General features: G+C 39.5%; 1 protein-coding gene across 1 annotated transcript in view; it reads right to left on the bottom strand.

Annotated features, from left to right (window-relative positions):
• LOC139136555 (cleavage stimulation factor subunit 1-like) overlaps positions 1-13,918 on the bottom strand; it is a 38,557-nt gene extending 24,639 nt beyond the window's left edge. The window contains exons 1-5 of the mRNA XM_070704287.1: positions 13,684-13,918; positions 11,442-11,572; positions 7,880-7,960; positions 7,490-7,582; positions 6,225-6,388 (exon numbers count right to left, since the gene is read on the bottom strand). Of these exons, the coding sequence (XP_070560388.1) occupies positions 6,225-6,388; positions 7,490-7,582; positions 7,880-7,960; positions 11,442-11,572; positions 13,684-13,724 (510 nt within the window). The 5' untranslated portion in view covers positions 13,725-13,918. The remainder of the gene's footprint in view (positions 1-6,224; positions 6,389-7,489; positions 7,583-7,879; positions 7,961-11,441; positions 11,573-13,683) is intronic.
• Between the last annotated feature and the right edge of the window lie 2,088 nt (positions 13,919-16,006).

Consider the following 16,006-nt stretch of genomic DNA (forward strand, 5'->3'; position numbering starts at 1 on the left):
AAATCGGTTGAAACATGTCTGAGTTATGGCTCTGTACATGAAAAAATCGTAATAAAATGGCTGCCTAGCGGCCATATTGGATCATATCACATAACAAATCGACGTACATACCGTATGTATGACATAGGTCAATGTCCTTGTACCAACTTTGAATAAAATCGGTTGAGATATGCCCGAGTTATGCCCCTGTATATGAAAAAATCGTAACAAAATGGCCACACAGCAGCCATATTGGATCGCATCACAAACAAATTAACCCTTTTCCTGCCAAGTCGGTGAAAATCCGCTTGAAATTCGGTGTAGCCAGAATCTAAGCACTGGTGACCGTTATTCTCCCAACCCGGTGGAAATCGGGCCCTTTTTGGGTACCCCCTTTCCTGCCAAGTCGACGGCACTACGTTTTGCTATCCCCTGTGCGTTTAGGGGTCATCCGAGGACAGGTTTTCTGACAAGGAACGCCTTTTCCCCTCGAAATGGGTTCGCAGGGAGTCGATAGACAGGGAAAGGTGCAGAAACCTGTCCGCCAGTCCCCCACACCCGAGGGGGGCTGGTTTTTTTTTACCGCTTTTTAGCGGACTTGGCAGGATAGCATGGTGACGTTTTCTGGCGGAGTTGGACGTACTTGGCTGCCTGGCACTATAGAGATTGCTGCCGAACTTGACCAACTCGGCAATGCTAATCTAGAAGGCTACCTCTTGCAAACGACTTGGCAGATATGCCGATGGTGCGAGACGAAAGTCACTTATTCAGTTGTGCGTGACTGAAAATGAGAACGTATTTTTGACGGGACGGCTCGACTTGTTCCTCCGATGGAACGGATATGAACGACTCGGAAATACCATTACAAACTGGTGTCCGACGTACTAAGCTGGGCTTCAGCTCTGCAAGTTCAAGCCAGGCAACGTCCTTCACCGCCTTGGCCGTGCCATTCAATGGACGTAGCTTTGGATTTTTTATTTTTCCATCGTCCGAAGTATTGGCTCTGGTTTGCAGGCAAACGTATCCTCTTGCCGATGCATTAGTAACTACGTACGCTGTTTGCGTACAGAGAATTCAAAAGGTGACATAAGGTCAATATGCTACGGGGATACCGCCTGCAGTTAGCAGGGACTGCTTTTGTTATGCAAACCAGCTAGCAGTACAATATGGCTGCCAGGCATGTGGACACGTCGATGGCTAGAACAATGGAAGCATATTGCGTTGCACCCGTGCATCGCAAAAGTGAACTGAAGACTTGGGTGTAGTGACTGGTTATCACTGGTAAGCTGCAGCCCAAGCCATGTCGGTACAAACCCGTACCTGACTGAGGACCACTCGATTAAGTCAGTAATGAACGGTAACACTCGTAAGCCAACTCCCAACTGAGCTGGCTAAACTAGGTTGAGCTGTGCTTCAATGGCTCAGCCATGTCGTTAATACAACGGCAAAAACGTAGTTTTTGTGCTACACTGCCAAGTCGTTTAAGGTACGTATTCAATTGACCCTACCCTGGGGAAACAGGACAGGTTTGACGGTGCTTCTGCACCCCTAGCACGACCCTCAGGGTCTCTGACTAACAGACGAGTGAGGTGATGTTTGTGCCTAGCGGACGTGCGTAATACTGAAGGAGTTTATTTCCGAAAAAATAAACATGAAAATGCCTGGCAGGATAACATGCAGGAGAGCCAATCTTTTGCAGGCACATATTATGGGGCGGTTTTCTACTGACTTGGGAGGATAACGGACAAGGGCGCTCGGCAGGAAAAGGGTTAAAGTGCATATTTATGACATTGGTCAATGTCCTTGTACCAACTTTGAATAAAATCGGTTAAAACATGTCTGAGTTATGGCTCTGTATATGAAAAAATTGTAATAAAATGGCAGCCTGGTGGTTATATTGGATCGTATCACAAAACAAATCGACGTGCATATCTATGACATAGGTCAATGTCCTTGTACCAGCTTTGAAAAATACGGTCAAGGACACTATGTGCTCACATTCGGTTTGAATTGGTCCATTCGAGAAATATTTAAACCAGGAAAAACCAGAATGACAAAAGCAAATAAGGTCTCCAACTTAGGTACTGGAGGTCATCTTTAGGAACATGCATATCAACTTCTATAGCAATGGGAGAAGCAGATCCTAAATACATAAGCAAATGTCAACAACAAAAAACAGAGAAGGCTTGATAAAAAGAAAAGGTGGGAGTGGGCAAAAAATGCACAAGGGATCTGGTAAAAAAGTAATGCTACATCATTGATCTTCTAAACCCTACCCCCTCCTGCATATCAAATGTTCCACCCCTTGGTATTACATAAGACCAAATGACAGGAAGTACATTTACAACCTAGGAGATTTTTAATTAATGCCATGAGTGTTATCATTCTAATGTAAACAGCACTTAAGTTAGTAGTCTCGCATGCCAGACCTCGAAACCTGCGTGCGGCGCGAGCGGCGAAGCCGAGAGCAGCGAGTAACCGCAGGTTACGAGGTCTGGCTAGAACCGACGTGCTATATATACTGTCCAATAGAATGCTTCGAAAATCGGCTGGATGAAAGAGTACATCTATTGTTTATTCATGAATGTAGGTGGAGCGTCTAAAAATAGCCTTTTGAATTTGACTGAATGATTGTGTCATTCATCCAGAAATCTTTCATTCGAAGTAAACTGCCTTACGTTGACCTCAGACAGTGGTACGGCTTTATGAAATCACGGTTACGCTATCCCCAGTAACCATGATGAAAAAAATCTGCAAAAATGATCTATGCCGTTGAAGAAAGTGGTGATGGACAGCCTGAAACCGAAGCAGGAGGTAGCCATGACATATTATCTGGAAGGAGACGACGTTTCCGTGAATTTGCCGACAAGATATGGCCAATCTCTAATTTTAAGATTGCTCCAGCCTTGCTTCAATGCTTGCGAGTGCATTTTGTTGATCGAAATCCTCTATGGAGTTTGCTTTTTCATTTTGCTCCGTTCAAACGAAGCTCAGACTTTGGGCCCCATTCAACTGCCGATGAGCTGGTGCTAAATGGCCTCACAAATAAATTTTCGCCGTAGATTTTTGCTTGAGTGTTTTTTTCGGCGCAGATACGTGAAACGTGGTGGACAAGTACAGTGAAAATGCGTTATGGCCGTCTGTACGCGGTGGTCCAAATTAGCATAGGAAAGACAGCCCACTTTTGACGTCATCACATTCCTGAACAGTTGGTTCTTGCCAGACCTCGTAACCTGCGGTTACTCGCTGCTCGCGGCTTCGCTGCTCGCGTCACATGCAGGTTCGAGGTCTGGCATGCGAGACTATTAAGTTAGTTACAGATAGTGAAATGCCTTCCACTGTGGGTGGTGATTACAACATCTGGAATTATCCTGGATCAAAATTTCTCATCAGTTTTTGTATGTCTTACATAGAAAAGTTGCAAAAATTGGTCCAAAATGAAAAAAATCACCTCAGCTTTGTTTTCTGGATCAAATTTTCCTATAAATTGGTATTAAATATGACAAAATTATGTTCACAGCCTTCAAAATTGTCTCACAACATATCCTGGGTTAGTATAGGTCATTTAAGGTCACAAACTGAGAAAAGTACCTAAAATATACAAATTTTGGGGTTTCCCAACACTTTGAGCAGAAAATTTATCTAATAACATCTTTCGGGACTTTATACCAAATTACAAAGCTATCAAACAAGGGACTTTATACCAAATTACAAAGCTATCAAACAAGTAATGTTGAGATAAAGTTTTCTTGACCAAAAATGACAATATTGTCTTAAAAATACAATTTTTTATATTTCAGGACAATTTCCACATATCTAACTATTGTCATCTCTGTACGTCTGTGTACGAAATATGAAAGCTGTCTGTTCAGGGGTTTTAAAAAGGAAACACTGTCTAAGATTTTTTGACCAAAAATTACAAAATTAGAAGAGTAACACCCTTGCAAAGAGACTACCCAAAATTGAGAGCGATTGGGCCGGCAGTTTCAGAGAAGAAGAATTTTTACTGAAAATGAGAAAAATCACAAAAAAATTCAGCAAAAATATAAAATTAAGGATATCTTCACAATATTCATAAAACTGTATAAAGTTAACCTAAGGTACTTGCACACAAATTTTCAAAGCAATCAAAAAAGCGGTTCTTGAGTTATTAATTCTAAACCATTTTCACATTTTGTAAGCTCATTTGTATAATTTTGGCAATGCAGACTTCATTTGAACAAAATCCCATCTATAGCCCAGGATGCATCCACACACCAAATACCAAGCTGAAACGTGCAGCGGTTTGCGTGTTTTTGATGTTGACGGACATACTGTACATACATACATACATACATACATACATACATACATACATACATACAGACGCCATCGACTTCAGCCTATAAGATAAACTCACATTGGTAAAACCAAATGTGAGCTAATAAAATCGGTTGAAACATGTCTGAGTTATGGCTCTGTACATGAAAAAAATCGTAATAAAATGGCCGCCTGGCGGCCATATTGGATGGTATCACAAAACAAATTGACATGCATCTGTATGACATATGAAGTAATCCTTGTACCAAGTTTGAATGAAATCGCTTCTTGCATCTCTGAGATATCTGCGTGAACGGACGGACGCACGCACAGATGCACACACGCACGCACGGACGCACACACGCACGGACATGACCAAACCTATAAGTCCCCCCGGACGGTGTCCGTGGGGACTAAAAAGTGTGTAGCTTTCACTCGAAATTTAAATACAACACATATCAACATTGTTGAGATAGTTAAAATGGAAGAAAATTGAATCTCCCCTGTCTAAGCATTGTAAAAGAAATTGAGATTTTGACATAAATTTTAGGATTGTATTATTGTAAAAAACATTTGGAGAACAGAAAATATGTTCAAAAGAAAGTTGACCTTGGGATTTCAAAAAGTCAGGAAAATTGAAAATGTGAATTTTGTTATATTGGTTCCTGGGAGATACATAAATATGTGTGTGACTTTATAGTACTTGTTCTTCAGCAATATTTGTATGAAATGAACTTTATCAGAGAGCTCAGACTCAAAACATTGACATATTGCTACAATTCTTTAATTGATGGAATTTTAAGTTGTAGGTTTTCTTAAAAGATGAAATAAAGTTTTCAATTTGTAAAGAAAAAGTAACTGTTATCAATGCAAAGAAACCAGAAAGGCTAGGTGAGCAATGGAATATCAAAATGCAATTTTTTATCGCAGTTTTTTTACATGGCAACCTAAAGTGAAAATGACTGACAGGCTTCTCAAGTACTAGTCTGCTTCCCTGGCAAATTTCTACGGCTGGTTGTGCTGTGCCATTTGAAAAGGGTCTGGTGTACTCTAACAAGTTTGTCAAGAATCTGGTAATTTGATATCACAGTGTATTGAATCAAGGCACACTATCATTCATGTGTTAGGAAGATTCCCTCACAAGATCAGCATGGTACTGTACATGGCTAGTTTGGTTCTCTATTCCATTTACATATATGATATGTCAACAATTTATGCTACAGAACTGTTTGAACACAGAGCAAAGATGACATCATCAATCAACACTCCATCTATTCATCTTGGCTCACTTAAAGGTGGAGCCTCCCTTTAAAAGGGCGCGAAGCTATGGCGGCGTTCACTGTGTAAGTGGACATCAAACAGACAACACGCGGGCACACGCTCAAGAAAATGCCACTTTATAGTTTTTTCCGGCTGCAAAAATGCAGACAGACTGCCAAGCGGTCAGCGTGAAGCTGCTGCTGATCAAACTCTATGGTTATATTCAAATTCTAACATTACTGGAAGACGATTTTTTAGGAAGTTCAAGCTTTGGTGGTGGGGAATCAATGACCGTTGGCAATTTGAACCGACCGTCAATCAAACGCTTGTATAAACTCTGTTTGCAGGATTAGCAAAAGGTGACAAAAGGTTGAGATCAGTTTGTATAATCAATGTTATAGAAATCAAACATCGTACTGGCCAAGTGTTTGACTAGGAGGAGAACTCCACTAATGCGAAAAACCTGGGATTGAAAATTGCCGCTTTAAGAACCTTCTCATCTCTCAGATTCCATCAATAACGGCCATGGATAGAACAGCACATATAAGATCCTTTTTCTGTGAGCATAGCACACCCTTTAGCCACAATGGTTTAGCCCAAACGTCTTGCTATGAATGGTGAGTGTTGACCTGTTTACATGGAATTGGGGTGAACAGGTTAAAATAACACCTTGTCAAGGAACATACCTCTATGTGATCATACAAAGTTCTAATGACAGGATGGTTTTCCATGTTTTGTTGGGCAGTTTCACTGGCTAATATGGCGGCTGGTGTAGCACTCTTGGCAAGCATTCTCTCTACATCTAACACTTTAATTGAAGCATCTTCTGAACCAGTAGCTACAAGCTGACCTGAAAAAATATGAAAACACCATTATAAGTAAAATGCACTTTTCATGTTAAAAACGACACAGCAACTGAATGAGAGGTATGGGGATGTGATCTTCATCTTGTTTTGAATGATACCATTGAGTAAAGTCTAGTGAGTGACTTGGGTATCACAGTAACATGCACAGACTCTGTTTTCTTACAATAGATACCAGAGTCACAGAGATTAACAACTGTTGTATTTTATTTACAACAACATCTGTTGTAATCCCTATTAGGGATTGAAGTTCAATTTGGATCACTAAAAATATATTTTAGTAGTCCAATTGAAAATATACTATAATGGACTTTGTGCAGAACTTGTTGGATGGTTTGCCCGCAGAAGCTAAATATGATACAAAATACTGTGTATGACATTCAATAATGGATATCACTTACATTGGCCAGCAGTTTCCAAATGAACCGTATTTAAAATATTACATTGCAGGATATATCTTATTACTTCTGATGATTTTAAAGTATATGAAGCAAGCAGTAAATAAAATTTTTTTAAAAATGTAGCAAGCAGTAGGAATAGTAAGCTAAGTAGAAAGTCTTGTCATGTGTCATTAAATTGAAGTGGTCTTGACACGGCAAGGATTTGATTTCAAATGATACATGCTTGTTTTCTCTGGCTCTATTGTTCTAGTACATTGAACAATTCCGTTATGTATAAGTTGTCTGCCATATATCTCTGACCCTGACCGTGACTGAAGGCACAGTGTTGAGTGTCTGTTCTACAATAGAATATTGTTGGAGCAAATCATATCATACGGTTGAGTTTATTGACAGTATACTGGAATAAGGTAAGAAGACAGCCGTAGTGGCTCATGAATTGGTTGATAAGACTCCTTGCCATTATATAATTGGACTTGATAACAATTAAAGTACGCTAAATCTCATTTGGCGTGATTAGAAGGCTGCTATGTCAGTTATGGGTGCAATTATCTCATTTCTTTGATTAATCACTGCATCTTTTAGTCGACATTGAAGCAGAGATGCAGCATTGCCCTGCATACACCTTCCGTCAAGACTCTCTCAACCATTGAAATGGTTTCTTCACGTAAATGAATTTTGGACACTTACCATCTCTACTCCACGCAGCAGCTCTACATGGCCCTTTGTGTGCTGTCACATAACACGTCTCATACAGCGCTGCTTCTGGTGCTATAGTTTGAACTATCAAATTAAGCATAACAATTATTTTCAAATCATTTTATGTTGACAGCATCTAATTAGGTGTATAATTTCTGCATGAATTGTTATTGTTGATAAACTGAGAAATGAAGTAATAAACAATGACAATAGTGCGTGTCACAGATACAAAGATATGTTACACTGAGAGAATACAATTAAACACAGAATACAGTCAAAGTTATACTTACTGGCCTTCATAAGTCAAGTACTTCAGAATTATTTTTCATTTATAGCACATAATTGCTTCTAATTACTTGTATCAGACAGATTGGTACTTACCATCAGTATCAAATTCCAAGTCAATACCGGTTCCTGGTGCGACCAAGTCAACTCTGGATGCGATATCATTCTTCTCTTCACCTAAAGTGATAACAACATCATGGTTAGACATACATGACGATTGTTGCTTCACATCCATTGAAACATGTTTGTTTCATTCTGTCAGTAATTTCTTAAGTTCACAGTGTGATTCAGTATTCTGCCGAGAGTATTGTAATACCATTTCAAAAGAAGCGATGAACAACAGCTTGTACAAAGGCTGAGAATAGACTGTCTATGCTATATTGCAGTCACTCTTTTGGAGGGATGGTGGCTATACTATACAAATTAAACGTGTGAATTTTGAACTGTCCTTCCTGTGTGACACAATAATTGTTACTTAAATACTCAAGCATATGACATTTTTAAAGAAAATATCTTTTATTGTTACCAGGACTTTAAAGAAGAACAAACCCAGCAGTGGAATGTAAAAATTATCTGATAATGGCCGACTCAAAGACAGTCAAATCTACAAATGGTGTACCCATAATGGACTTGCAATCAACAGCTTTTAGTCTTTCTTGAAAATACAAGCTGTCATCCTAAAAGAAAAAGAACTTAAGATCTGTTTACAAATTGTGGAAATAAGAACCAGGTAGGCTACATGAACTGTACTGATACTTAGAACCACTGGCAGGCTACATGAACTGTACTGATACTCGGAACCAGGTAGGCTACATGAACTGTATTGATACTTAGAACCACTGGTAGGCTACATGAACTGTACTGATACTTAGAACCACCTACATGAACTGTACTGATACTTAGAACCACTGGTAGGCTACATGAACTGTACTGATACTTAGAACCAGGTAGGCTACATGAACTGTACTGATAATCAGAACCAAATAGGCTACATGAACTCTGTCTGATACTTAGAACCAGGTAGGCTACATAAACTGTACTGATCTTAGAACCAGGTAGGCTACATGAACTGTACTGATACTTAGAACCAGGTAGGCTACATGAACTGTACTGATAATCAGAACCAAATAGGCTACATGAACTCTGTCTGATACTTAGAACCAGGTAGGCTACATAAACTGTACTGATCTTAGAACCAGGTAGGCTACATGAACTGTACTGATACTTAGAACCAGGTAGGCTACATGAACTGTGTCTGATACTTAGAACCAGGTAGGCTACATAAACTGTACAGGGTTTGCTCTGGCTACTCAAGCTGATTAGCCTTTTTGGCTAATACAGTGTGAACACAAGTAGCCAGATTTTTTTGAGGGATGGGGTCAAGGGTCATGCACATATTCATCTCAAAGGGTCAAAGGTCATATCATTAAACACACAAGAGTAATGATAATCAAATATTTTAGAAGTCCGCCACTTTCTCATCATTATATGTATCCTCAATGATGCTTTCATAGTTCAATAAAAAAGAATGCTTCGTACCAAAACTCATGCATGACTTGAACTTTCAAAAATTGACCAAAGAAATTGTGAAGTACAAAAAAAAATACAGAAAAGAGTAACATCCTCAAGATCTTCATGAACGTGGCATGGCAATATTGGCATGCCATGATCACACTACACGTCCATGGCAAAAATAGAGCAAAACTCTGTAACAATTTCCGAGCTACGTAAACACAGTGTTTTACAAAGCTGTTTCAAATCACACTGATTTACACAATCCTCGATATAAAAGTGACATTTTGGTGACATTTCAGCTTGAATCATACCTTGAAATAAAATATGAACGTGAAACAAAGACATCATGTATGCTGCCGTTCATGTTCAAGATCATGGTGTGAACCATGAACTGGTGGCATGTGCATTGGCTGCACGTAAAGCAACTCGACTTTCCAAGATCAAACGGTCCGTGTCTTGTGGAAACAACACCATAACAGTGACAATTGTAATGGTCACCGGTAAAAGCTCTCTACAGATGAAAGGATGATCGCTGAAAACAACTGAAGTTGCATGTTTAGACCATGACAACCCCCCGGGAAAACCTACAGCGTGAACGTGAACAAACAATGGCGGACGTAACTACAGTGGGACTATTCTATTTAGGTAACGGGGACATTTCGGAGGGGCACAAGTACATGTATTGTGTGGACGTGCCATTTTCCTCACGATGCTATCACTGGAACTTCGATGTCCCATTGGTTTCTTTGATCTGAAAAGTAATTTTACCAACTTTTATGACCCATTATACTCTGAAAATAGTGGCGAGGCTTATACTTAGATGAGTACGGTAGTACTCTGGCGAAAGACTTCCCAAGAAGTAAAACAAAATACCGCAATGTAACACAACATCGTAGAACAAAGCGACCGAACGTACAAATTTTGAGTCGCCAGTCTGGCGATTGTTCTGACCGTCTGAGTCGCCAATGAGTGAATCAATTCGCCATTTTGCCGTCTGGCGAGCGGTAGCGCGAACACTGCTGTACTGATCTTAGAACCAGGTAGGCTACATGAACTGTACTGATACTCAGAACCAGGTAGGCTACATGAACTGTACTGATACTTAGAACCACTGGTAGGCTACATGAACTGTACTGATACTTAGAACCAGGTAGGCTACATGAACTGTACTGATACTTAGAACCAGGTAGGCTACATGAACTGTACTGATACTCAGAACCAGGTAGGCTACATGACCTGTACTGATACTTTGAACCACATGTAGGCTACATGAACTGTACTGATCTTAGAAACAGGTAGGCTACATGAACTGTAGTGATACTTAGAACCACTGGTAGGCTACATGAACTGTACTGATACTTAGAACCAGGTAGGCAACATGAACTGTACTGATACTCAGAACCACTGGTAGGGTACATGAACTGTACTGATACGTAGAACTAGGTAGGCTACATGAACTGTACTGATACTTAGAACCACCTACATGAACTGTACTGATACTTAGAACCAGGTAGGCTACATGAACTGTACTGATACTCAGAACCAGGTAGGCTACATGGACTGTACTGATACTTAGAACCAGGTAGGCTACATGAACTGTACCGATACTCAGAACCAGGTAGGCTACATGAACTGTACTGATACTTAGAACCACTGGTAGGCTACATGAACTGTACTGATACTTAGAACCAGGTAGGCTACATGAACTGTACTGATACTTAGAACCAGGTAGGCTACATGAACTGTACTGATACTCAGAACCAGGTAGGCTACATGAACTGTACTGATCTTAGAACCAGGTAGGCTACATGGACTGTACTGATACTCAGAACCAGGTAGGCTACATGGACTGTACTGATACTTAGAACCAGGTAGGCTACATGAACTGTACTGATACTCAGAACCGGGTAGGCTACATGAACTGTACTGATACTTAGAACCACTGGTACATGTAGGCTACATGAACTGTACTGATACTTAGAACCAGGTAGGCTACATGAACTGTACTGATACTTAGAACCACTGGTAGGCTACATGAACTGTACTGATACTCAGAACCAGGTAGGCTACATGAACTGTACTGATACTGAGAACCAGGCAGGGGATTTATTCATCTTGAAATTATACACACAAAGAGACTTACGTTCTGAATCAGCTTCTAAGCCAAGTTTGGTGATTCTCATCAATTTATCAGATGGTGGACAATCTAATGAAGTATTGACTGCTTTTCCAAGATTCACTGCCAAGGAGTCATAGCCATCATACAACAGCTGACTGAAATATAAAAACAAAAAAATGATTGTCAAAGCTCTGGGGCAAGAAACATATCCATCATTGGTCTTTTCAAACTTATAAAAGTTACTGAAGCAGTAGGCCTATAGAACTCTGCTCTTCTTACAAATTGATGTATTCTAAAGGCAAGTAATGTAAAATTACGTCAACATAATATTCTTATTGATGTTACATGTCATTGAAAGAATCTCGAGGCCACTCCCATGTAGCATATCTCTGCGTGAATTTTTCATTGTATCTGGTGAATACACATATCTGCCCACAGGCGACCCAATAAGTTCTGAGTTTTTCACACTGTTTTCTCTATCATTTTCTCTTCTTTCTTCATGCTCTGAATGATCGGAATAAATAAAATAAATGGTTTATATTACCTAACCTAGCCTCTGTGACTCTTTATTTATTTTACACTCCATTACAAGGATATATATCTCTCATACACATATGCTGTAATTAATTAGTCAACACAACTAATTATGCTAATCCGTGGACTTATCAGGGATTTTATGGGTTGGTCAACATCGCGAAAGATAGGAATGGTTACTTTCATTAACATCACTATCTTTCCGATGTTGACCAACCTCTGATAAGTCCCCGGATTAGCATAATTAGTTGTGTTGACTAATTAATTACAGCATGTGTGTATGAGAGATATACGTCCTTGTAATGGAGTGTAAAATAAATAAAGAGTCACAGAGGCTAGGTTAGGTTATATAAACCATTTATTTTATTCAGCGTTTCCGTTACAATTTCAAAACTTGCGTACGATTTTACGCAACTGAGTTTTTATTTGCGTAAAATGTATTCAAAATGCGTACGGTAGGAATCAGTATCTGAAGTGAGTTGGGCAGTCTTTTCTGTAGAACTTGGGGGGTTTCCTGTAATGCACATACTCTATTAACAAAAAACAACAACCTGGGGGCTTCAAGGTGTAGCTGAACGCTTGCCATGCCGTGATGCATGTCCCGTGTATGATCGTTGAGCAGCCCAATGAGTTCATGTTCAAAGAAAATACCTTCTGCCTACGAAATTAGTGTTTTCAAAGGGCCAACAAAAAGCAGATACTGTTCAAAGTCCAGCGGGACTTCTCAAGAATGCAACCCGACAGTCTAAATGGTCACCCGTAAACACTTTCCAAATGACATGCAACGTACTGACCATTAACTGTATTGTGTTACCAACAACGTAGACTCGATCGATTCTCGAATTTTTAGCATCTGTAGTGCCATTGTCTGTACAGAACTGATTGACATGACGTTTTGTGATAATGAAATACAATGTTGCATAAAGTGCTGCGGTCTGCTAAAGTCTAAAATGTTGCAATATCATGATAGATGTCACTTGCAAGCAGGTGCATATGTTCTATTTTTGTCCTGCATTGAACCACGTTCAGGCAATGTAGTGTGGGCCAAGTACGTCCGTGTCATGGGGCGGCATTTCTCAATGCGTATTAGTTTACGCAGTCATGATTTTTTTGCGTATTTCAGAACAATTTTGCGTAAAATACGCAGGATTTTGCGTTAACGGAAACACTGTTATTTATTCCGATCATTCAGAGCATGAAGAAAGAAGACAAAATGATAGAGAAAACAGTGTGAAAAACTCAGAACTTATTGGGTCGCCTGTGATCTGCCCTGAAAAGATTCCACTGATATCATGATCAATGAAAACAAGATGTCAATTCATTTAAATTTATCATTAGTTCAAACAGAGTGTACATTTTCGTAATGGTTTCAGTTTATGTAATATTCCTAGACCATTGAAACATGTATCGCCAAACAATAGAAACCAGATAGAAAACGGCAGACACATCACTGCAGTTGGGATGTTAGTGGAAGTTGTCTTCAGTTTTCCTACAAATTATTTTAATCTGCGCAAAGGCAAGGGGACCTCATGCAAAACGCGCATCACAATAACATATAGCTGCAAAATTGTAGCGCCACGGTGAGGTTCGCTTACCAGTGGTGAGCGAAGTCGCAAAAATCAAAAATCACCGACCGCCTCACCGTAGCGCTACAATTTTGCAGCTAAATCACATAACGATTAATACAACGAACCCACACAAATAAATAGTATTCATCATGTGTACAATATACCTTATCACCAATCGGTACATCTGCTCTCTGTTGCGATACATTGTTCACATTTATTCTTTGATAGAACAAGAAAATTGCAGGCTGTCGTTGTACTGTATCACAGACCCAGGTTAGGCTTGGTGAACGTTTGTGCGCACGCCGTGCACGTATCACTTGCACTGTATTGAGTAGGCACATGCACGGTACATATGCGAGCGAGCGAGTCACACTGCGACACACAGACAGTGCGTAGCGTAGAGCATAGCGCCAGCTACGTCAAGATAAGATGACGGGTTTGAACACTCATACCCATGCGTGAAAAACTGAGCACATCGACCTACCAAAAATATTTTTTTCAAAATTACGTGACATATGTGACTTAGATGCTGCCCAAAACTGACAACACCGGAAGATTAAAATATTCCATAAAATAAACGTTTAAATCTCTAAAATTTTGGGTGTAATAATGGCAAATTTGATAGAAAATAAATAATTCCATTCAGTCTCCACTGTTCAAAGTTTTACTTTTGTGTTATTTTACGATGAGAATGTGAAAATTTAGAAAATCAAGCATGGTAACCCCCATCTTTTTTCTTTAATATTTGATTATTCTCATATGTCAGAATTCAAAAATCCCTGATAACTTTCAAGTTTCCTGGTCTTTCATTTGTTGTTCTCTGGTCTGATCTTATGTAGGCTACAAGCATGTTTCATTGTCATACACGTTATTTAACCCAAACTCTTCTTCAACTACATCAGAGTCAGAGCTATCTCTGTCACTGCCGATATGCAGTTACAGTGACACTGCAGTAGCAGGGCAGTAGCTGTATTAACTGATTATTTGACGATATTTTTGTTCAGTTTATACAACTGTGTTCTTGCTCTTCTCCCTACAGCATGTTGAGCTGTCCAGTATTCAACTTGCCAGTACTGTGCATTTGTATCACTGACAACTGACTGTCAGTCTTTACTCTAATTCAATTCTCATCCAATACATATTTATGTATTCAGGATTTGTCGAAAAACTGAATTTTGTGTTTCAGCATACTGTAGGGAGACAGCAAGAAACTTTATATGATATATTGCATAGCAATATTGAAAAAATTATCAACAGTTGTAGCTTCTGCCCCATTACTAGGCCCACTTGTTTGGGGTTTCTAACGAAAAATCATACATGTTTAGATTTTTTTGAGATGAAAGTCATGAAATGACACAAAATGGATCTAGATTTTGTTTAATTATTACTAACAGAACAATTGGATGACATTAAAATGTTATTCATTTTTCATTGAATTACCTGACAAATCTTGGAAATGGAAAATATACAGATAAAAGGGAACCAAACTTTTCAGGTAACCCCTACCCGATAGGCGGTGCAAAACTTTCAAGTCCCCCTCCACTTCCCCCGCCACAGTAGACTACGATATTAGAGACAACAAAGCGTTATAACTATACGAAGTGTTGTTGTATGTTTGAACCTGCAATTATATTTGTTATGGTCTCTAATTCATTTTCTAATTGGGCAGTTAGAGTCTCGAAAACGTGAAATATTGAGATCGCGAACACGATTTCATTGGTTGTTCATTATGAAACGGCGATTTGATTTTAGCAAGCGATGTCAACAATTCAAATGTCAGTTGAACACGTGGGCTAAGGCTAAATTTTAGGTTTGTAAATATTTTTGTTACTTTTTGTTCGGTGTACTTTCGCAGTGTTTTCTTTACCATTTTTTGAGTTATTGATGAACCTGTAAATGGGACTTGATGTCGCAGGATTTCCGAATAAATGTATAAATCCTGTGCGTCTTACTACTTACACGATGTCTGCTTACGTTTATCCCTTCAATTTACTCTGCTTTTGATGTTTGTATGCAAAGAGACTTGGAGCACGTCTACGTTCCGAGCATCCATGGCCATACCCATTTCCACAGGCGCAGGACATGTCGCTTCGCAAGGCTCCTGTCCTGTCAACCAATCAGCAAAGGGGCCTGGCAATGGTTGTCTTGCACTTGTGCCCATCAACTCCACTCCAGCGGATATCTAGCATGGGGTGTCCGGATGTCGTTCGCACAGAACCCAAATTTACGTTACTGCATAGACAGTACTAAACATGTACAGCGAGAGTCAAACTGGGTTTATGTCATAGCATAATGGGTGTGTCTGTCTAATCTTTTTCAGGTCAGAAATGTCATAGTGACACAAGAAACCGGTATTTACTATTCCTGTTATGCTACAAGCCTGGATTTGTGCAGTCTGTTGTTTGTTTACTATTACAACCAGCACTGTTGCTGATAGAATCCTATTTATAGTGTACCCAGAATTCATACATTTTATTTTAACATTTA

The sequence above is a fragment of the Ptychodera flava genome, chromosome 7 (genome assembly GCF_041260155.1).
Source record: "Ptychodera flava strain L36383 chromosome 7, AS_Pfla_20210202, whole genome shotgun sequence".
Classification (NCBI taxonomy): Eukaryota; Metazoa; Hemichordata; class Enteropneusta; family Ptychoderidae; genus Ptychodera; species Ptychodera flava.